At 41.1% G+C, this 24,198-nt stretch overlaps 1 protein-coding gene across 3 annotated transcripts in view; it reads right to left on the reverse strand.

The window, feature by feature from the left end:
* The window catches only part of ANXA13 (annexin A13), a 56,499-nt gene extending 37,245 nt beyond the window's left edge, over positions 1–19,254 (reverse strand). For 2 of the 3 annotated variants that reach the window (XR_005200707.1, XM_017530740.2), the window contains exons 1-2: positions 19,163–19,254; positions 17,598–17,720 (exon numbers count right to left, since the gene is read on the reverse strand). Coding sequence is in view for 2 of the 3 variants with exons in the window: in XM_017530740.2 (XP_017386229.1) it covers positions 17,598–17,720; positions 19,163–19,177 (138 nt within the window). In the remaining variant the exon portion in view is untranslated. The remainder of the gene's footprint in view (positions 1–17,597; positions 17,721–19,162) is intronic. The other variant, XM_017530741.2, reaches the window with a different exon arrangement.
* Between the last annotated feature and the right edge of the window lie 4,944 nt (positions 19,255–24,198).

Here is a 24,198-nt window from a genome sequence, read left to right on the forward strand (position 1 = left end):
ATGTCTCCCATACTTGTCAAATGCCTATCTTATAATGCCCCAAGCAGCATCATTATTTATAATAGGTGGCCATTGAAGATATAATAGTAAAGTTGAAGAATGTGGCTTTATTGTCAGTGAATTTGAGTCCCAGCATAACTGCTTATTAGCTGTGTGACTTCAGGCAAATTACAGAGCCTCTCTGTGATGTGCTTTCTTCATGGGTATAAGGGAGATGGCTGAGTTTTAGTCGGGAGGAGGGGAGGTGGCTTTCTGACGCAGCATGTCTTAGAGGGTTTGCAGTGCAGACGCACAACTCTGCACTTTACGTAACCACGCCATGTGAGGCGCATTAAGTAACCACTCACATGCACTAGTGCTTGGCTGGCAGCCACTATTGTCTGTAAAAGGTATAATTACCCTGCTAACTGTACCTATGGCTTGGGGCTCCAGGCTTGCTTGAGCCCAGAGAGAGTAAAGCCACGTTGAAATTCCCTGAGATTCCTGGAGTGTTTTTCCAGCTACCTGCCACCCCACTGACTTTTTCCGGCCTTCAGTTAGAACCTAAGAGTGGTAAATGGGGATAATCATAGTGCCTACCTTGTAATGCTCCTGGAAGAATTTAAATAAAGTTATTCATGCAAAGCATCTAAAACGAAGCCTCGCTGACAGCATGGGTTTAGTAAATGTGAACAATTGATTATTTGTTGAAGGCAAATCAGCAATAAACTTTCCAGAATATTTCAAACTCTTTTCCTGCTTGAGGAGTTTCCACCTTGTAAATGGCACTCTAAAGATCAGTTTCTCACTGGTCACCTGCAGTTTGGATCTGAAGCTCCAGACACATATGTCACACGGGGCAGTCATGCTGTGGAGTCCAGGTGGCCTGGCTTGATGTCCCAACATCACATCTTGTTAGCTGTCTCATTTGACAAGTGTGATAATTCACACCTCATGGGGTGTGAGGCTTTCCCTGGGATACCACTCTGGTGACGTGCTGGTTCCTCAGGTCCAGAATGGAAGCAAGTGCTGTCAGCTCTATGAAAGGCATTGCCTGGTACATGAATAAGGCACCCTTGGGGCTGGGGGGGACTTCCTACCTTGGTTTTTCTTCCTTCTAATACATCTACATGCCCTTCTCTGTGTGTCTATGTTCCTGTGTTCCCTTATCTAAAACAAGAACCTGAATGATTTCCATTTTTCTCAAAGGAGGAAGCATAGAAAATAAACTGAGATGCTCTGATCCTAGGAAGCAGTGTCACCTTAGCAGAAAGAATGCAGAAAACACCCATGCTGAGAAATAACTCAGGGATGTGCCTGCTGCCACAGAGCAGATTGCCCAGGAGGGAGGTCAGCTCTCTTGAATCAAGATTCTGATGTCCCCAGCCAGAAGAACCAGAATGGAAAAACAGACCCCTGATCACATGCCTTCTGTCTCTGTCCAATTCAAGGAAGTCTTAACTCTTATAATAGAAATGGAACATTCTAGGAACATCTTCCAGGTTGCAGCAAATTCTGGGGATGGAGTGTGTGAAGGAGTCTGTTGAGGGTTGTGATTTGCAAATTGGTTGTTCTATGTATTATACAGTAACCAGCATCTTCCAGAACACCACCAAAAATACACTCATTTAAGCACATTCATACTTGTCAGTCCTTGTGTCCTGATTTTCTATTCGGATAGCTTCAAGTCTGGACAATAAGAATAGACTGTCTCATGAGAGACATGTGAATTAATTAAGAAGAAATATGTTGCAGGCAAATTAAACTCTCCTCTAAATTATTCCTCCTTCTCTTTCTCCTTTGTCTCCTCCTCTTTTTCTTCTTCCCTTCTTTCCTCCCTTATCTTCCTTCAACAAACAAGTATTGAAAATCTATAGTATGCTAAGCACTACCCTAGATCCCTGTTCCCAGGGAAATAAACCTGTCCATTTACACATGACAATTGCATTATGATACAGTAAGCACTTTTAGGTGCAAATAGCTGAAAGGAGAAAGGAATTTTTATGGAGGAGTTGACATTTGTGCTGGTTCTTGAAGGGCAGTAGGAACTAGGCAAGCAATTAAATAAAAGGGAGAGGTGGAGGTGGAAGGAAGCCATGCCAGGGAGAGACGGCAGCCTGATGCTTTCAGTCTGTGTACGTGCGTGCTTACTATGACCTATGAATGTGCTAACATGATTGCATCTAATCATGACATAGTAGTCCACATCGTGTGGACTTGGGAGTCAGACCTACTCTGTTCAATTGCTGCTTTGCCCTTTGCTGGTTGTTCCACCTTGGGCAAGATCCACGTCTCTGAGCCTTAGCTGTCTCATCTTTAAAGTGGAGATGCACCTGCTCTTGCGGTTGTGTGAGGTGTTTGGGATGTAGCAGCACAGTGCTGGATTACAGTAAGCACTCAGGAGGTGGCACGTAGGAGGTGGGATGCTGAGTGACATAGGATGTAAGGGTCATTTGTAAACTCTGAGAGTATTATCAAAATGCAGTGGGAGTGGCATTGGGACTGTTTAGTATTTCCAGTGCAGCTCCTCCGAAGCCTTGGCTGGCTGCACTCTGCTCAGTAAATATTTGACAATGGTTGCTTGGTATCTGGGCTGTGAGCCAGGAGGGCCCCTGGGAAGAGCCAGGGAGCAGAGGGCAGAGAGTTTGCTGTACACTGATCTACAGAGAGGTGCTATGTGAGCTGGCATGAAATGAGATCAAAATACAAGGGCCAAGATTGGAACCAGGTGGTGGCCTGGGCTTGTTGAGCAGGAGCAAAATGGAGGCAGGTGAAGGGTGTGCTGGAGAGAGCCTCAGACACACCTGACTCTCCTCAGTTTCAGTTGTTAACATTGCCGCTGCTGGTTAATGGCACCTTGCGCCAATATTGGCGATTCTGGTTAAGCTTGCCTTGTATAGACTTTTCTTTTCCAAAATTCCTGAAAAAAATTTTAAACATCTTTACTGAGGTATAATTTCTATATGCTACATTTGTATATTTAATTATACAATTTGACGAATTTCAACATAGGCGGACACTCATCACACCATCACCACCATCAAGGTAATAAATATTTCATCAGCTATGACAGTTTCTCTGTATGTGTGTGTGTGTGTGTGTGTGTGTGTGTGTGTGTGTGTGTGTGTTTAGAACACTTAACTTGACATCAACCCATTAAACAATATTTTGTATTTAAAAATTTTTGTACAGAGAGGGTCTCACTATGTTGCCCAGGCTGGTCTTGAACTCCTGGCCTCAAGTGATCCTGCTGCCTCATGCAATCCTTTAGCCTTGGCCTCTCAAAGTGTTAGGATTACAGGCATGAGCTACTGCACTTGACCTTAATTTTTTAAGTGCATAATAATTATAGGGTACAGTGTGCCTTACCCCAGGTCTGTAGAACAAATTCATCTTGCATAACCAAAAGTTTGTACCAGTTGAACAGTGCCTCATTTCCCCTCCCTCTGGTCCCTGGTAAGTACAGTTCTATCCTTTACTTCCATGAGCTTGACTATTTTAGGTACCTCATGTAAGTAGAATCATGCAGTATTTATTTTTCTGGCTTATTTCACTAAGCATAATGTTCTCCCAGTTTGTTCAAGTTGTCACAAATGGCAGAATTTCCTTCTTTTTTGAGGCTGAATAATATTCCATTGTAAACTTGCCTAGTATAGATTTTAAGAACACTACAGAGTTAGGGAAACAGGCCAGTTTGGGGAAGGGACTTCTTGGAGGTCATGTAAGTTCTGCCTCCTCTCTCACAGACATCTACCTTTGAAGCAGGCATGATGCTATTTTTTCCTCCTTATCTTTTCCAAGACTGTTTTCCCATCTGAAAGATGGTAATAATAGTACCCACCTCGTATGGGTTGTTAGAAGAATATGTATCAAGAGCGCTTGGCAGGATATTCAACACGTGGCAAGTGCTGAGTGTTATTTTTACTCCTTCCTTCCATCTTGACCTGATTCTTGTTGAGTGTTGAGTGAGTCCTTTGCATGGTGCTTTGTGTAGTGCCTTTAAAACTGGAAGTTTACTATAGGAAGCTCAAAATGACTGTTTACGTAGCTTGTCCTAAAGTAGAAATAGCTTTGTACTCATAGATAAACAGTAGCGGGGGCCAAAGGTCTAAGGGAGAGATATGGAAGGGAAACTTAAAATTGAGAATGACAGCAAAATATAGAGCACTGAGTATGCTCCAGGCATGAGTCCAGACGGTTTACAAATGACTAACTCATTTAATTCTCCCGACAACCCTATGGGGTAGGTGTTATTACCTCCTATTTTGCACATAAGAAAAACCAAGACACACAAGTATGATGAGATAGGGATTCAAACACACGCAGGCTGGATTCGGAAACTCTACTCTTGACTTCTCATTAATGGATTTTGGGGGTTCTTGTCTAATAGGGATTCAAACCCACACAGTGTGCATTCAGAAACTCTACTCTTGAGTTCTCATTAATGGATTTTTTGGATTCTTGTCTAAATAATTATTTTTTAAAATTTAATAATAGAAAAGCCGGGCCAGGTACGGTGGCTCATACCTATAATTCCAGCACTTTGGGAGGCCAAGGTGAGAGGATTGCTTGAGCCCTGGAGTTCAAGATCAGCCTGGGCAACATAGACCCTGTCTCTACAAAAAATTTTTAAAAATTTATCTTGGCATGGTGGTGTGTGCCTGTAGTCCCAGCTACTTGGGAGGCTGAGGCTGAAGCAGGAGAATCATTTGAGGCCAGGAAGTTGAGGCTGCAGTGAGCTGAGGTTGTGCTACTGCACTCCAGCCTGGGTGACAGAGCGAGACCCTGTCTCAAAGAAAAAAAAAAAAAAAAGAAAGAAAGAAAGAAAGAAAGAAAGCTCAGTTCAACTCTTAGAATGATAACCTTTTACAGAAACACTAGTTGGGACCTGAGACTTGTCAATGACCAGGAAAGCCAAGAACCCTTTGCATAGCTGTAGGATCAATAAATGTTCTTAATGATGAGAAACTAGAAAGTAAAATGAAAAACGAAGTTACCACTATTTGCAAGGCAAAACAGACAACCATCTCCCGCGGGGGCAAAGTGTGTATGCAGGACAGGCACTGCTGTCACATTCTGCTCACAATATTCCTTCCAATGCTGATGGAATCATGCTTTCTGCCTCTCATTTGTAAACTGGTTCTAATACCTGCCCACCCTGAAGCATCTCAGGAAGATTAAATAAGACAATGTCAGAGTGCTGGACAGGGAGATTTCATTATGATGACTCAGGGCTGGCAGGGGAGGAAGCGGCCTTTCTGCCCTTCAAAGGCCCGTAGGAAGCTTCTTTCTTCTCCTCTCCTCCTCATTTCACACCAAGCCTTCCAGTTCTCCCTTTCCTAAAGTATCTTTTCTTTCAGGTAGGGGAGGGATCATAGCTAAATGACGACAGTGTGCCAGGGGACTGAATTTTAGCAGACACGTTTTGAAGACTGAAAAGAGATGGAGCCAGTGGGATGGCCAAGGTTTCCAATATGCTTACCTCTTTGTTTCTGTTTTTGTTTTTTGAGATAGAGTTTCACTCTTTTTGCCCAGGCTGGAGTGCAATGGCATGATCCCGGCTCACCGCAACCTCCGCCTCCTGCATTCAAGAGATTCTCCTGCCTCAGCCTCATGAGTAGCTGGGATTACAGGCATGCACCACCATGCCAGGCTAATTTTTTGTATTTTTAGTAGAGATGGGGGTTCCTCCATGTTGGTCAGGCTGGTCTCGAACTCCCGACTCAGGTTATCCACCTGCCTCGGCTTCCCAAAGTGCTGGGATTACAGGCATGAGCCACTGCGCCCGGCTTCAATATGCTTACTTCTTATGGGTGCCTGCTTTTCAGCCTGATAAATTGCCAAATATATCTGTAGGTAAAACATCACTTCTCCCTGCCTGACAGAATCAATGCAAATGGATTGCTGAGTTGTTTTATTCCTAAGGTGCCTATCAGTGTGAGGTAGGGGAGGAAAAAGGGGAATGTTCCAAGTGGATTCCTCCCTGCCACTTCCCGAGTCCTCAGAGAACCAAAGAAATTTGGGATTGACAGCACAGAGCCTTGTGACCCTCCATTTTTTTAAACATTTGGTTTCCATTGATTCCATTGGCAACTGTGGAGAATGTTTCTACTTCAGCAAATAAGCTGAAGCCTCCCCTTTCTGAAACCATTCCTATCCTCTTGGGAAGAATTGAATTCTTCCAGTGGTGTGCTGATGCTGAACTGTTTGATTGCCCAGGACAGAGGGGTTCCCTGGAATGTGCGTCTTTAAGTGCTAAAACTGAGACAGTTCCAGGGAAACCAGGATGGTTGGCCCCGCTAGCTGGAGCTGACTTTGCATGCTGGCAAGAGCCAATTGTGTGATCTCTTCCCAACTCCATTCAGGGAGGTCATGCTGATAACTTGAAATCAGCCAAGGGGAAAGTATTTACACCATGGAAATTGGCAAGTACCATAAATTAGGCTTTTGTTTTCTCCTAGAGAGCTGGTGGTGAGACATTTTCTAGCACACCACTGACTTTCTTTTTTGTGCTACACTACATTCTAGAGTGTTCTATCAGGTGCTTTTACAGATACATTAGCATATTTTTTTACTAGTCTATTTCCTTCCCTAGACTGTAAGCCTTTTGGAGGTTAGGCGTATGTCATGTTCACTCTCATATCCCCAGCATCTAGCACGGTGCCTCACACATTGTAGGTACTTGGGAAATGTTCTCTTCCCTTCCAGGGGACGAGGAATCTTCTTTCTTTGTATGTTACAGAATACACTGAATGCCTTTCCCTTTGCATCCTGGTCTTGTGTCCAGTTTGTATTAATGTCAAGGTCACTGGCAGTGGTAGGGACAGAAGAATGGAACAGGAGACTTATTTGGCTAGAAATCTTGAGCTGAGAATAGTGTCAAGTCTTCTAGGATGATGAAGCAGAGAGAATGAAAAGAGGAACAGTAAATTTAACCAAGGTGCCTGGGAGGGCTCAATCAGACCTCAGCTGGAGAAATAACAGGAATCACAAACGAAAGTGAAGCCCTAAGACCTTCAGGTGTGAAACGGTTTGAGCTAAATATAGTTTGGTGCTCTTAGAATTTAATACCAAATGGAGGAAATAATGGACTCTGAGGAAGGTGACCTGGCCAAGATATAGTTTAGCAGCCTTTCAACCCTGGTTGCACTTAAAATTATTTGGGATCCCAATCTGATTCTACAAAATCAGAATCTCTGAGGTATAGGGATATATCAGGTATAAATATTTCTAAAACTCCCCAGACCATTTTAACAAACTACCAGGGTTGGGAACCTTTAGTCTGAGAAAAATTAGATCCTTTCCCCATTGACATCCCAGTAAAGGAGGAAGACAACTTAAAAACATGCTGAGGGTTTACACAAGTAAGAAATCCGTGACCTTATCCAAGATGCTAAAGATAAAGAGACGAGGTTTAGCATGAAATCTTAGATTGAAAATTCAACCCGGGTTTTTCCAAACGGGTGACATGGAATGCTAAAAGCTTTAAAGCCATTGGATCTTCAACTGGGAAAGGAACTCCTTTTATAATTCTCTCTCAACTCTTCTGATTAAGTCTTTGCTTAGTGATAGTGTGTCTTTCACACTCATCTAATCCAGGGCTTGGCAAGCTACAGACTGAGGGCCATATCTGGCCCATTACTTATTTTTGTAAATAAAGTTTTATTGGAACATAGCCAACTCATTCATTTACATTTGGCCTATGGCTGCTTTTATGCTACAATGGCAGAGTTACCTACTTGCACCAGAGGCTCTGTGGCCCACAAAGCCTCATTATGTACTTTGTGGACTCCCACTGTATCCCATGTAGATGATGTAGATAGGTCCCTTTTTAGTCAGAGAATAGGACCTTAGTCTTCAACTGGCAACACCAAATTTAGTTAGAATTTAATACATTCTTTTGCTTTCATTTAGTTATCTACATTTATGTCAACTGATATTAGTTTTTCATTTATAGTACCAGTATAGAATTTCCTTTTAAGATAAATTTATATTAAAAAGTGGATATTTAAAAATAATTAATAGAATGATGAGTAGAAGAGGTGGCACATATATTTGGCAACACTCATGAAGATTGTACTTAAATCTGAAGTTTGGAAAACATTGAAGGTATCCAATCTCCTCATTTACGAAGAAAGAAACTGAAGCTTGGTTGTTAAGTCACCTGCCCAGGGTCACTTTATGGAAAAACCCGTCCCTTGTCTCTCTCAGAACACTGTTTTTACCTCTAACTGGTTACTCATTTGCACTTTGAAGCCAGTTAGTATGAATGGAAATTGTGGTGCTTTTCACGTTCACGAATACAGAGCCAGAAAATATCTTGGTGACATTTCCACAGTCATGGTTACATTTCCACAGACATTGATGAGCAATTCGAAACAAAATAGAGGGGCCATTCACATCTTAAACGTGAATCTTGGGTGATTAGTGACATATTGGTTTCATTAAGTTGCTTCCTTCTTGGGCACGATTTCCTTGGAACAATAAATTTGATTTTTAAAAAGACTTGCTTTTTTTAAAAAAAAAAAAAAAATCAGAATCCACTTAAATGTTTGCCAGGGCAAAAAGCAAAACTGCTTAACCGAAAAAGACATATATTTTGCGGTATGCTCTGTTGGGTGTATTTAAGCACAGTTTGAATCTTATAAGAATATTTGGTATTTCATCATGTAGTTATTGCTGTTTTCATTAAAATTCTCCATGATCTCACACCAGCTAAAATTAAAGCTAATTCCTTCCTGCCTAGAACCTCTTCCCACATTAGAAGTTTATTAATCTGTGGGGGTCGACCAGAGAACTCCTGGGAAAGTGTGTTAGGAAACTTGAGCTCTGCCCACCTTAGTAGGGTGCTGGAATGTTACAGAGTTGTTCGTTGCTGTTAACACCACCTTTCCAAGATGCAGTTTTATAGTGACATACATGGTGATTAAGTGTTTGGCTATCACTCTAAATGGGCAGAAATATTTGTATCATTTGACAAAACTAAAGCTAGGGAAACATCCATTTGGATCACAGCTCAACATGATTTGCTTACATATGTTGACTATACGTTCTGAAAAACGAGTGTAATTCTTTAGATTAAAACATGACCTTTCTCTTACATTTAGGATTGCTTCCATGTTGGCATTTTAGTGCTTTTCAATGAAGATTGTTATAGTTAGATCATTGTCCAGAAAGACAAACTTCCTTAGGCTTTGCTGTCTGGGTTACATGCGTTGATGTGATATTTACCTGTCAAAGGTGACTGCAGGGCTGAGTAGGAGCTGGGAGATCTTACTTGAAGGCCCTTCAATATGTTGTGCCTTAAAGTGGTGGGCACCATTGTCCCTGAAGGTACTGATGGCATCTTCAGGAGTATAAACAACGTGGTCATCCTGCCATGCTCTGGGCTCTGGTCCAAGTGGGGTAGCCCTTTTGGGGGCTATGCCCAATCAGAGGAGAGGCGAGCCAATCAGCTCCTGATGGTTCCAGCCTGTGTCCTTCCAGGGGCGTACTGCTCATCTAGGCAGGAAATTCAGTAGCCCAGCACCCCAGCAGCCTTGTTACTGAGGGTTTCTGCAGTGAAACTCTTGTCATTCTGGTATCAGAACTACCATTTGATCCAGCAATCTCACTACTGAGTATTTACCCAGAGGAAAAGAAGTCATTGTAAGAAAAAGATACTTGCACATGCATATTTATAGCAGCACAATTCACAACTACAAAAATATGGAACCAACCCAAATGCCCATCAATCAATGAGTGGATGAAGAAACTGTGGTATGTAATATACATACAATAGAATACTACTCAGTCCTAACAAGGAATGAATTAATGGCATGTGCAGCAACCTGGATGGGACTGGAGATGACTGTTCTAAGTGGAGTAACTCAGGAATGGAAAACCAAACATCACATGTCTTCACTCCTAAGTGGGAGCTAAGCTATGAGGAGGCAAAGGCATAAGAAAGACACAATGGATTTTGGGGACTTGGGAGAAAGAGTGGGAGAGGGTGAGGGATAAAAAACTGCAAATAGGGTTCAGTGTCTACTGTTCGGGTGATGGGTGCAACAAAAGCTCACAAATCACCACTGAAGAACTTACTCATGTCACCAAATACCACTGGTTCCCCAAAAACCTATGGAAATAAAAAATTTTTTTAGAAAAGATGTTACTTGTGGGCTACCAGTTTTGAGAAAAACATCTGCCTCTTGGCTGCTGCTGTTATCAACAGGAGGACAAGGGTCAGTCCTCAAGAGAAACTGACTTTCCCCTGCTATTAGAGAGGGAATCAGTGTCAGGATGTGCCTGGGCCAGAAGGGCAGGAATGGTGATCGCTGGTGGAGATTCAGAGACGTAAAGACACTCTGAGGACATCTGCCCTCCAGCCTTGTCTTCCCCTTTCAGCATTGGTTCTTAATCAACCAGGAGCAATTTTTGTCTCCCAGGAGACAGTTGGCAATGTCTGGAGACATTTTCGGTTGGCACGCGTAGGGGAGTGTTACTGGAATATCTAGCGATAGAGGCCAGGATTCCGCTAAACATCCTGCAATAATGCACAGAACAGACAGCACCCTTCCCCGCCACAATAAAGAATTACCTGGCCCAAATGTCAGCAGTGCCAAGGACAATGTGCCGAGGGTCTGCAACCCTGACTGAATGGTTGTAACAATTCTGTTGACGGGTCTCTTTAAAAAGTGTGGAGAAGGCCAAGCCTCTGCTGGTAAACAGCACATAGGTACTGACTAAAGCAAGGCCTCCAGTCACCAAGGGCAAACTGCCATGGTGACTTAAAAGGGAAGATTAGAAGTGGACCATGATGTCTTACTTCCTTTAATTTTATTTTTTTACAAAGTAACCCAGATGACAAATCTGAAAGATGAGTGCTGGGATAAGGTAACTAGGAGGAAGAGTGTGAGCTGAGGTCAGTTCAAAGTGAGAAACCTGTTGTCACTTCCTGCTTCTTTGTCTGCAACAAGATTGTTGTGAACATCCCAGCCTACCCTGGCAGGGCGATGTGGCTAAGTGACATCTCTCTGTTGACTCATTCTTAGGGGCCCTTGAGTGCTATGTTGGGCTGGAGAACTTGGAGTTTCTAGTAGAGGTGGAATAACATTCATTATCTGGAAACAAGATTTTGTGTCCTGGGGAAAATGACTGTCTGCTTTGAGGTTGTCCACAGATTGTTTGGGGAGTTAGAGACCTCTGAAGAGTGCTGAACTTCCAGATATCCAATTACTGCTGTATTGCAGCAACAAAAGAGAACTTGGAGGATAAAGTGGTTGTGGGGAGATGATGGCTATTTCTCAACCGTGAAAGGAACCATGCCTTCAGGAGTTATGAAAAATGAAGCACATTTCTCATTAGAAAAGAATTATCCATTTCCTTCTTATATTGCCAAAGGTCGTCTTTTGCCAATTCAGTGAGAGTATGAACTTGGGATTCATTACTTGCAGGAAAAAAAGTGGCAAGCGTGCTCTGGAATCCTCAAGAGTCAGTATTAAGTGGGAAGATGGAATTGAAAAGCGAAAATATTGGGGGCTGAGCAGGGCCTTCATGGCATCAAAAGTGCAATCAACAGAATGTGGACAAGTTCTGATTTGCTGAAAAGGAAACAAGGTGAAATAGCTCAATTTGCTTTGAGCAAATTTCTGTCTCCATCGGTATCCAAACAATGAATGTTATTTCCCCTGGTAGAGAGTTTAAATATGCGTTGGATCCAAACCTATTAATTCTTTCTTTAAAATTCTCTTTAACATTTTTATCTTCCTTTTCTTTCCTGCTATAACCATCTAAGCCCCCATTATTTGGAAAGAGAATTATTTTTCTGCCTTTCTATCTGATCTTGAAGTTTGCATTCTCTTTCTGTTTCAGTCCATCTAGTAGTATTAGTATTAGTCATGGTAGTAGTAATGGCAGTAGTAATATTAATAAATAGAATAGTTACAAGAAAGTAGTGATGATAAAGCAATATACCCCATCCCCAAGGATAGATAAGGCCAACCTTAATTACTATGATTATACATGGGGTAGGTACATGACCCAAGCCAACCAGAATTCTTCCCTGAAATCTTATAGATACTTAGAAAAAGAAGAGATTTTCCTTGAGGCTGCTAATCTGGAGCTATGTGAGGCGATGGAGCTCTCTTGGTGCCCGAACTATCTCTGGTCATGCCTCCCTCTTACCAAACCCTTTGCTTCTCACACCATGAAAAGAAAAGGCTTATTTTTAGTAGGAGAGAAAGAGGCCAACACATGGAAAGAAAGAGACAGACAGATATATAGAGAACTGAGAAGATTATTTGCTCAGCCTCAGGGATGAATTATGATTCAAGGCTCTCCTCTCCCTCTTTGCCAGTCTTAGGTTGGGCTTTTGATCAGATCTGGCTGGTGAGATGGAAAGTGATGTCTGCTGCTTGGAGCCTTGCAGAAAGATTTTCCTCCCTTATAGGGGAGTGGTACATAAGTAAGGAGGTGTTTTTTCCTCTATCTCCTTCCTTCTTGCTTGTGACTACCTTGAGAGATCATTAACTTGAACACATGACCATTATCTTGCGCCTATGAGGGAAGACATTGATAATACATCCAGGACGGCAGGACAGAAAGTAGACATAGCTTGGGTCCTTAATGATGTGACTGAACTGCTGAACCAACACTGGAATCAGCTCCCTTCAGAGCTCCTGTTAGAATTGACAAATGTCTTTGTTATTTAAGCCAAAGTGAGTCCTGTGGTGTGCTACTTGTGATCAAACACATACTAATTGTTCAACAAACAAACGAAAACAACTGTGAACTCATACTTCCCAAAGATATCTCAAACTCTGTAGATCCCCAAACCAAAGTGAACCTGTCACTGCCTTACATCCCTGGGATGTGCCACCATCCACCTGGGCACACGATCTAGACAAGACACCTGGAGTCACTCTGTCATCTTCCTTTCCCTTACCTTGCACACCCACTTAGCAAGTTATGTTCATTTGACTCTCATCTGTCTCCTTCTCCCCAATGCCACTGTTGCTATTTCAGCTGATGAGGGTGGAGGTGGCAGAGGGTCCTCATTTCTCTCCAGGGCCACTGCTTCCCAAATGCTTGATTTGCCTCTGGTCATGTTTCTCTCCAAGCCCCTCTCCACCAGCTTCCAGCATGGTCTAGCTAAAAGCAGCTCTGAAGTTGTTATTCCTTTGTCTGATCCTGATTAGGGTTTTCCTATGCCTAAGGAAGCAGTTCTCAAAGTGTAGCTTCTAGATTAGCAGTATCAACATCACCAGGGAACTCAGAAATGCAAATTTTCAGGCTCCACCTTGGAGTGTTTACTGAATCAACACTTTGGGGGGTTGGATCCAGCTCTCTATTTAAGTAAGTCTTCCAAGGAAATCTAATGTGCTAAAGTTTAAAATCACTACTAGCCTTAGGTAATAAAACCTTATTTCCTTATCATAGTTTGAACAGTACCATCCCACCCACTCATCCCAACTCATGTCTACTCACAGCCTCAGAAGTCACCTTATTTGGAAAGAGAGTCTTAGCAGATGGTAATTACTTCAGGATTTCAAAATGAAATCATCCTGGATTTAGAGTGTGTCCTAAACCCAATGATTGGTGTCTCTATCAGCTTGTTATGCTGCTAATAAAGACACACCCCAGACTGGGTAATTTATAAAGAAAAAGAGGCTTAATGGACTCACAGTTTCACATGTCTGAGGAGGCTTCACAATCACGGCAGAAGGTGAAGGAGGAGCAAAGGCACGTCTTACATGGCAGCAGGCAAGAGAGTGTGTGCAGAGGAAATTCCCTTTATAAAACCATCAGATCTCCTGAGACATAGTCACTATCATGAGAACAGCATGGGAAAAACCCACCCCTGTTATTCAATTACCTCCCACTGAGTCCCTCCCATGACATTGGAAATTCTGAGAGCTACAATTCGAGATGAGATTTGGGTGGGGACACAGCCAAACCATATCAATATCCTTATAAGAAAAGAACCTAGAGACACACACAGAGGAAAAGGCCATGTGAAGATGGAGGCGGAGGTTGGTTATGCTGCCACATGCCAAGGAACACCTGGAGCCACCAGAAGCTGGAAGAGGCAAGAAAGGATACTTCCTGAAAACCTGCAGAAGGAGCCTGGCCCTGCCAACACCTTGGTTTGGAACTCCTAGACTTCAGAACTTTGAGAGTATATGTTTCTTTGGCTTAAGCTATCCAGTTTGTGGTATTTTGTGTGGTAGCCCTAGGAAACTAACACACTTGGCATAGCATACAAGGGTTTTTGGGTCTCACCCCTGTGCATCTATCTACTAGTCTATCTCCTTGTTCATAGATCTTTCTATCTAAAATATTTATGGCACCCCTGTTATGTGTCAAGTCCAAAGGATGCAGCAATGACTAAGGCACAGTGTCTGCCCTGTAGACACTTTCGGCCTAGCAGGAGAGGATAACAGCTGCATAGGCAATTGCCCTATGATGTACTAAGTGCTTAAAGATACACATGCCAGCAGCACTTGTCTTCTTGTAGCTCTATGAATGTACTTGCTTCTCTATACTTCCTTTGCAAGTGTTCCTGCTCTGCAAACAATCCACTTTAAGAATCTGCTTCTACTCATTTCTCCTGTGCAGAATCACTCCCTCCACTGTCCTATTTCTGAACTGTGTGATGATGGCCATGTTTCTATGAGAGCATCCATTACACATCATTGTAATTATGTATGTGTCTGCCTCTCTCATAAGACTGAGATATTTTGAGAGCATGAACCATGGCCTTTTGTCTAATTATTCTTCTTATTTGCAGATCCTCAAAGAGCATCTGGCTTGAGGCAGTTTCTCTAAAAGAATACTGAACTGAACTTTTGCAGTGGTGTTCTGAAGGACCAACTTTCTGGGTTAAAAGATTTCCCGAGGTCAAGTGCAATGGCTCACACCCGTAATCCCAGAACTTTGGGAGGCTAAGGTGGGAGGATCACTTGAGCCCAGGAATTTGAGAACAGCCTGGGCAACACAGGAAGACTTGTTGTTACAAAAAATTAGCTGGGCATGGTGGCACATGCCTGTAGTCCCTCCTACTTGGAAGTCTGAGGTGGAAGGATTGCTTGAGCCAGGGAGGTCGAGGCTGCAATGAGCCATGATTGAGCCACTGCACTCCAGCTGGGCAACAGAGCAAGGCTCTGTCTCAAAAAGAAAAGTAATATTTCCTGATCGTATTTATTTATTTAAGAGGAGGTATGACTGCATGATCTAGACTGCTTTCTGCTAAGGCTTGACCATGGGTCTTCTGGATTTGGGATCACAGTTTAATGCACATCCTTGGTTCAGAGCACACTTATTTTAATTTCAAATTCCCAGCCATATTTTACCTGCCTTCAGAGCCTCTCTTCTTTTCTCAGGAACCCCACCTGTCATGCACGGTGTTCTTGGTCCACCTTCATCTGAGCTCGCCTGGTATTTACCTGCCACAAGTCCCAAACTATTTTCCACTGGAGACAATATATATGTTGGCTAAATATTGGCACAAGCAAGTCATAAACTGGGCATGTTCACAAACAACGTGGCAGACCGCTGAACAGATGTTCTAACATTTACAAATTGGTTTTCAGTTATGAGCATGGGCAATGACCATCTGCCTGTGTCTCCGGTGTGCCAAGCTCTTCTTGTAAGGTTAGTCGTATTCTCCACTTCAGTGCTTCTCAAACTCTGCTGCACATTAGAGCCACCTGGGGAGCATTTACAAACCCTGATGCCCAGGACAGCCACCAGACCAATTAATTCAGACTCTAGGGTGGCACCCAGGCATCGGTGGCTTTGAGAACTCCTCAGGTGATCTCAATGCAGGCAAGTTTGAGAAAGCATTCCCTAGCCCAATGCTTCTAAGATTTAATGTGCTTGAAAATCCCTTGAAGAGTCTGTCAAAATGCAGACTATGAGGCCATAGATTTGAGTGGGCTAAACATCTGCATTTCTAACAAGTGCCCAGGCAATATGGATGCTGCCATGAATCCAGGGACCCATGAGTCCATTTGAGTTTGTGATTATGTCCACATTTATCAGTGGCTCCACTAGGTCTCGCTCCCTCTTCGTTCTGCCCATATCCTATAGCCACACTCCCGTGGTAAAGTAATCTTAATATTGATCTCACTTTTCTATTTTTCTCTAGATAGTGATTCTTGTTAGAACAACTCAGACAGTAGAAGAGTCATCTAGCTAAACCTAAGCAGATTTTTCCACTGATCTGGTCTTTCTCTCTAGGTACACTCCATCTGCAAAGCTCATTGAACACAAGGACATGTCCTCCAGGATAAGGAAATTCTTTGAAAATTGTGTGATTTGGTGAATGATAATGACCCAGTATCTTGGTTACTGCTGCTCCAAATAGATTACTCACAAACACTAGGTCTTCAGTTCAGAAAAATCATTAATAGTGACCAAAGGTTAGAGGATAGCACAAAAGTAATTTTTGTTTCAGGATTGGTTACGATTTTAGATGACAGTACCTTGAAAAATGCAATTTCCTGGCCAATATTCTACCGGTTCTGTGATAATATTTGTCAGTTATCATGGGCCCTGGTCTGTGGACATATTCTTGGGGAATCAAAACTTTTCTAGGAGTCTTTTGAAATAGTGTATTTCATGCTGATAACAACTTAAAAATTAATATAAAGCATACTAGATTTTCAAGATGAATAAGTCTTGGCTCATGACTTCAATGTCTGCATTTCTGTTTGTGTTTATGATTGTTTATATGCCAAATAGCCATACTTCAATTATTGCAGCTAATGATGAAAGAAGAGAGAACAGAGGGAGGTTTAATAGAAACATCACGTGTGTGAGCCAAAAGAAGGTCCCACAGCATTACAGGGAGACTTACAAACAAATTTCTCAGTTGGTTCAATAAGAGAAATATGATAGAGGAACTCAGAGGTCACATACCACATCATATTTTAGATTTGCTGTGACTCAGAAAACAAAACAAAACAAAACAAAAACCCAAAAAAACTCCAAAATCCCAGCATTATAGCGACTGGGACCGTTTCATGTTGAGCACAGCCATTTAATCTCAACAAAATAATCTTGTCTATTATACTATGTTGATAACTTACATTTAAACAGCATTGACTTGTATTTTATTATCATTTAATTTATATGTTTGTTTTGGCTGTATAGTTGTTTCAAAACCACCAGCATTCTAGTTTTATGTCTGTACATATTCTTTAGTAAGTTGCACTAGTAACTTTCTAAGGCAAATAAGTGAAGCCATTACTGGGATAATTTTTGGTTCTTTGAAAATATTTTGTATTTACTTTTTAGCATTTATTCATTCCTCAGGCACATGTTAAGTTCCTTTCCTATTTTCCGAAATGTCATAGTGGCCCTGGTCTAGCCTCATGTGCTCGATTTCAAGAGGTTGTTAATGAGACATTGTTGGGAATAGAAACAAAGCCCATAGGTAAGATTTCATTTTTACATTACCTGCAAATACAGTAATGAACATTTTGCAGGGAAAAATTTCCCTGCTTGGAAATCATGCCTGATGATGGCTGGTGGCTGTTGGAGGCTCCAACATGACAGGTCACTGGGGACTTACATTGCACCCATGAGAGAGCAGAGGTCATACCTACGATTTGGAGGGAAAATAAAGTGCTTACAGGCTGTGGGGCCTCTGGCTCTCCATTTCCTGATGGGTGGCTGAGAGGCTGCACGGCTGTCGAGGGTTGGGTGTTCCCTTTGGGCAACTGCTGACTGCCTTCTGAGAGGGTATACGACTGGCTCTGAGGATTAAAAATAAATAAATAAATAAAAATGCTGGTCTCTTTCTAAAGGCCAGCTGCTCCCTGGGGTTGACTTTCAAAAGACAAAATTGTCCTCCTCAGCTGTGAGGGTAGGGGCCAATTATTATTCCTGGGGTCCTCTGCATCTATCAGAAGTATTTGAAAAGTAGGCTTCAGTTTCTCTGAAAGATACACTGAATGGATGGTTCATAATCTCTTCTAATATTAAAATGCTATTTGTAGATAACTTAAAAAACAATGCCTTTTCTAAGACTATATTTGTACGATTGTAAACATCTGAGTGCAGCTTTAATATATAGCAAAGGAAAAACTGTATAGACAAAGTAACAGTTTTCAGAGCATTTTAGAGTTTTATTCTCTGCCCATAGTGTGCACAAAATGTATCATTCTTGCTGTGGGAAGTTACAGCAGGTGTGTAAAACCTTTTAAAGATTTGTATTGGAATAGCTTTAGATATACTTCAATGCAAAAAAAAAAAAATCAGGATTCAATTCTGATCTGTCTTGTGTGTAGTTGGTTCCAAAAAGTTGTGTTTTAGTCAGCTTTTAGTCATTAACAACTTACAGACACACCATTCAGGAGCCTAAAGATATGAAGTCCATTCCATGGATATTTGCAAATATCTGGATGTTTAGAAATAATACTGGAATATTTTCACCTTTCAATCCAAGTTGTATGGATTTATAGGAGTATTTACCTTGGTCTATTAATATTTGCAACATGAACCTAACTTTCCCACATAACTCTGATTTTGCTCAGTTTATGAAGTTTTATACGAATTTGCTACCAACTAACAGCTTTAGTTATACATTCTACAGGTACATATTAACCATTTGCTCTCTGCAAGGTACTATTTACTGCCTTATTATATATACTTCTTTCCCTTTAGCCCTCTTAAGAGACTTTTGGCCAATGAGGGAAAAATATATTCCCAATGCACTTTTTTTTTTTTTTTTTTTGAGACAGAGTTTCACTCTTGTAGCCCACGCTGAAGTGCAGTGGTGTAATCTCAGCTCATTGCAACTTCCGCCTCCTAGGTTAAAATGATTCTCCTGCCTCAGCCTCCTGAGTAGCTGGGACTACAGTCATGTGCCACCAAGCCTGGCTAATTTTTGTATATATATATATATTTTATATTTTATATATATATATTTTTATATTTATAAAATATATTTTATATTTTATATACATATATATATATATTTTTTTTAGCTGGCCTCCCAAAGTGCTGGGATTACAGGTGTGAGCCACTGCGCCTGGCCTCAATACATTTTAAAAGCATGGTATGCTGTTTCTAAAACCAATATTACAGGGTAATCATAATGATAAAGTATACAAGTATCAGTCATGATTTTATAATTTAAATTCTTCCACATGCTAACCAAAATTAAAGCCAATTCCCAAAGGCAATGAATACTTACATGACGATTGCCCATTTTCCTTTTTCTGAGATGGTTTTTCTGTATTTTATTAAGAGATTAGCTCTCCTACAGGCAAAGTTTACAATGGTTTTCCCAGGGCATAATATCTCTTGTGTTTAATAAGTAACTTATGGCATTGAATTTGAATACATTGTTGGGGATGGGTAGGGAGTGGCTCTGGCTGCAGATGAACTTAGACTGCCCAAGTTTCCTTAGCCACGTTTTTAAAATAATATACTTCTAAATAAATAAAGTTTAGGCTTTTAAAGTTGAATAGCTTCTTATCACCTAAAAGACTAAATCTGCCTCACTACTGAATTGTTGAGAGAGTTATTCTTTCATATTTTGGGTGTTTGTTTAAAATATTATGCCTTTTAATAATGACAGCATTAACCAGATAGAAAAATCTTACTATTTTTTTTTAACTAACATTGTTATTATTATTACAGAGAATTTTTTAGAGGCTACATTGCATTATGCTAGATCATTTTAAAAATTTTACTGAGTTTTTAATTAAAAAAGTAATATGTGCAGATGGTAAATTTGTTTCTAATAATACAAAAAGGTCCCATGAAAAGTCAATCTGCATACCTTTTATCCCTTCCTCAGAGGTTTTCTGTGAGTCCTTCTAGAAGTGGTCCATGCATATTCATCCATGTCTGTCTGTCTAGTTACCTATCTCTCTGTTTATCTTTATCTGACTTGTCTTTTTTCCCTCATCAAGTGGATTTATACAATGCATTCTCTTCCATGCCTTTTCTTTTCTTTCCTCTTTTTCTGAGAAGGTTATTATAACATGTTCCTTTTTTTATTTGTACAAATTTATGGGGAGCATAAGACATTTTGTTACATGTATATAATGAGTACTGATCAAGTCAGGGTATTGAGGGGTTCACCTGAGTACAATAGATTTCTGTTAAGTACAGCCACCCTCCTCTACTATCCAACATTGAATTTATTCCTTCCATCTTAGTGTGTGTTTGTACCCTTTCACTCACGTGTCTTCTTCCCCTCACCCCCACAACTCACCCTGCCCTGTGTCTGTTCTCCATCTACCCCATCTCTACTTTCATGTGATCAAATTTTTTAGCTCCCACATATAAGGGAGAACATGTGATATTTGTCTTTTTGTGCCTGGCTTGTTTCACTTAATATAGTGGTCTCATGGCTTGTACGTTTCATATACTAAAGAGATATATGACATTGGCACATTTCTTTTTCTGCGGCTATGTAGTAATCTGTTATGGATACTAACCAAAGCTTATTTCATCAGTCCACCATTAAAGGTCATTTAGATTGTTTTTGGTCTTTTGCGTGAATCTTTCATATACATCTTCACTTATGCTTTCTCATCTGTAGAATAAAATCTTAAAATAGAGTTACTGGCTAAAGGCTATGTGCACTGAAAATTCCAATAGATGTTGCCAAGGTGTCCTCCACACTGACATAAAATGCTGGACCACTCTCAAAGGCCAGCTGATCCATGAGGCTGACTTTCAAAAGATGAAAATTTCATTCTTACTTTATTAATATACCAGTGTACTTTTCCCCACATATTGGCTAACACTAAATATTTTCAAACTTTTTCATGTCTGCCAATTTCAAAGATAAAACTATGGTATTTTATTAAATTTACATTTCTTTTATTTGATATCCTTGAAATTTTTCCCATTTCTTTAAAATCATTTGTGTGATTTTTTTTCCTGTGGTTTGCTTGTGTCCTTTATTTTTCTGTTGAATTATTAGTATTTTCATTATTTGTTTATAAAACACTTTATTTGTAATCAAATCTAGGCTTTTGTGAAGTGTGACAATTATTTTTCCACAGTTTGTTATCTTTTGTCCTTGTTTATGTTTTGAGGGTATATGTGTGAAGAAAGTATTAGCTCTGATGTATTCAACTATATCAATCTTTTATTCTTTGACTTGCTTAGAAAAACCATTTCAGCATTAAGGTGCTTAAATTTCTTATACAAGTGTTCCTTCAAGTTCTTTTAATGGCTTAATTTTTTTAAGGCTTATATCTTTGATTCATTTGGAATTGATTTTGATTTAGATTAAGGAAGGAAGGGTGTGTTAGGCTGTTCTTCTATAGCTATAAAGAAATACCTGAGGCTGGGTAGATTATAAGGAAAAGGGGTTTTATTTTGGAATATGGTTCTGCACTGTACAGGAAGCTTGGTGTCAGCATCTCCTTCTGGAGGGTCTCAGGGAGCTTACAATCATGGCAGAAGGCAATGGAGAACCAGTATGTCACCTGGAAAGAGCAGGAGCAAGAGAGGAAGCGCAGAGGTGCCACACATTTCTCAACAACCAAAGCTTGTTGAACTCAGCATAAGAGCTCTCTTATCACCAAAGGGATGGCACCAAGCCATTCATGAGGGATCTGCCCCCATGATCCAACACCTCCTGCCAGGCCCAACATCCAGTATTGAGAATTACATTTCAGCAGGAGATAGGGAGGGGACATGCATCCAAACTATATCAAAAGGAGTCAGCTTAGTTTTTGTTGTTCAGTGAAACCTAGATGAATATTGGATAATATACTTTTCCTCTATTGGTCTAAGATGCCACTTTTATTTAAAGCTACATTCCCATATAACATAAAGCTAATTTCCCATGTAAAATTTTGTATAGGGTTTATTAAATTCTGATTTTATATATTTATTATTTTTTTCTTTTAATTATTGAGTGCTTTGGATATGCTAAATGCTGGAAAGATGGACAGGATGGATATAAATTTTCCTTTCCTAGAACTTGCAGTCAAATTTCTACATAGGAAACAAACAAATAAGTAATTATAAATTGTCATATGGGCTATGGAGAGGATAAGCAGGACGCTAGAATAAACTGACCCGTGTGTGTGTGTGTGTGTGTGTGTGTGTGTACTTTGCTTTAAATGGAGTTAGGGCTCTTTAAGGAGCTCACATTGAAGCTGTGAATTAAAAGGTAAGAAGGAATTCATCATTTAAAATGAGAAAGTGCTCCAAATCGGATGTTCTTAGCTTGTGCTAAGGCTCAAAATAGGAAAGAGCTTTGTGAATTGGAGAACATAATAGATGCCAATGAGACTGGAGACTATTGGGTGCCACACAGGGTGGCAGGTGTGGAAATACAGTGGTGAACAAGACAAACTCCTTCCTTCAGGAATTGACCGCAGAATGGGGGAGAAGACAAGGAGGTGTAGGTTAATGACTGCTGCTTCAAACACTCACTGTTACTTTTTCTTTAGTGTTGAGTTTTTGTTTTATTGTCCACTGTCTCCTTTTGCCAGCCCAGACTTCTCAGGGCCATGTCCTCTCTGCCACACCTCTGTGTCACTAACCACACCTGCCAGGAACTCCTGATCAGTGACGTCTCAAAGGTCAAGAGGGGCAGGGCAATTTGATGTGCAGTGCTGACTGTAGAGATAAGTGCTGTTCAAGGGTGCTGAGTTACTGAGCACAAGAAATGCCTAGTTAAAGAAGAGATACAGTTTATGGTTCCAGGGAGATGCAAGCTAGACAGCTGAGAAGCGGAAGTGTCTTTTTACTTTTTGACATCACCACCAGCATAGGCACCTCTTGATTATTTAGACTTGATCATAGTCATATTTTGATTTGACACAGATGGAGCTATCCCTAGTGTCCCTCCTTTTCTCCTTCCCGAGGTGAATGGATAATTGGGAAAGTGGCTAGGATAATTACCATCAACAGCAGCAGTGGGGAAGGAAGGGACATTCCCATGACCTCAGGCAATTTCTGGAAGGATGTAATGCTTGGAGGCCCAGAGGGGAGAAGGAGGAAAACCATCTGGGAGGGAAGAATGAGAAGACCCAATCTGGGTGAAGAGAGGGCACAAGACGGGTGGGAGGGGTTTTTGTATTATTGTAAATATTTAGCAATTATAAATTATAACAGGTGCTGTGTAATAGGTTCCTCTAGTCGACTGGGCTACATCTACTTTTTACATCTCTTGGTTTTTGGTTCTCAAAGTCATGATGTTGCCCACTAAGAGGGCAGTTGGCAATGTGTGTGGGAGTGTCTGGGTGGCCAGAATGCGTGATTGAGTGGGGATTGGAGCCCAACCCAGGGGTAATAAACATCCTGCACTGCATGGGACGGTCCCACACAACAAAGAATTGTCCAGTCCTCAAGCCGATGGCGCCCCACTCCCACTTCTGTCTTTCCCACCTTCCTTTTACGAAGGGCTCTATTGGCAGACGAGTTTATGAACTTCTGCAGTGCTCCTGGGTCTTAAAAATCTGTAAAATCTGGCTGGGCGAGGTGGCTCATACCTGTAATCCTAGCCCTTTGGGAGGCTGAGGCGGGCAGATCACGAGGTCAGGAGTTCAAGACCAGCCTGGCCAATATGGTGAAACCCCGTCTCTACTAAAAATATAAAAATTAGCTGGGCATGGTGGCATGCGCCCGTAATCCCAGTTACTTGGAAGGCTGAGGCAGGAGAATCACTTGAATCCAGGAGGTGGAGGTTGCAGTGAGCCAAGATTGTGCCACTACACTCGAGCCTGGGCTACAGAGTAAGACTCTGTCTCAAAAAAAAAAAAAAAAAAAGTCTGTATAATTTGAAGTTGCAATGCTATGAGCTTAATTGTGACAACTGGAAAGGTATGAAAGATGGAGAACATGTAAATGGACAAGTGGGACCAGAAGAGACAAATCACTTGGACCAACTTCTTCATTCTATAGATTAGGAAACTCCAGTCCTGGAAAGCTACCATATCTCACCCAACATCAGCCTGCTAGTTAGTAGAAAGGATGGTGGGATGAGATCACATACTACAGGATGTTCTTCAACTTACGATATGATGCCGCTACATCTGTTAAACTCATCATAAATTGAAAATACCATTAAGTTGGAAATGCACTGGACACACCTAATTTACTAAACATCATAACCTAGCCTAGCCTACCTTAAACATGCTCAGAACACTTATATCAGTGTATAGATGGGCAAAATCATCTAACAAAGCCTATTTTATAATGAAGTGTTGAATATCTCATGTAATTTACTGAATACTGTACTGAAAATGAGAA

The sequence above is a fragment of the Cebus imitator genome, unplaced genomic scaffold (assembly GCF_001604975.1).
Source record: "Cebus imitator isolate Cc_AM_T3 unplaced genomic scaffold, Cebus_imitator-1.0 Scaffold68, whole genome shotgun sequence".
NCBI lineage: Eukaryota > Metazoa > Chordata > Mammalia > Primates > Cebidae > Cebus > Cebus imitator.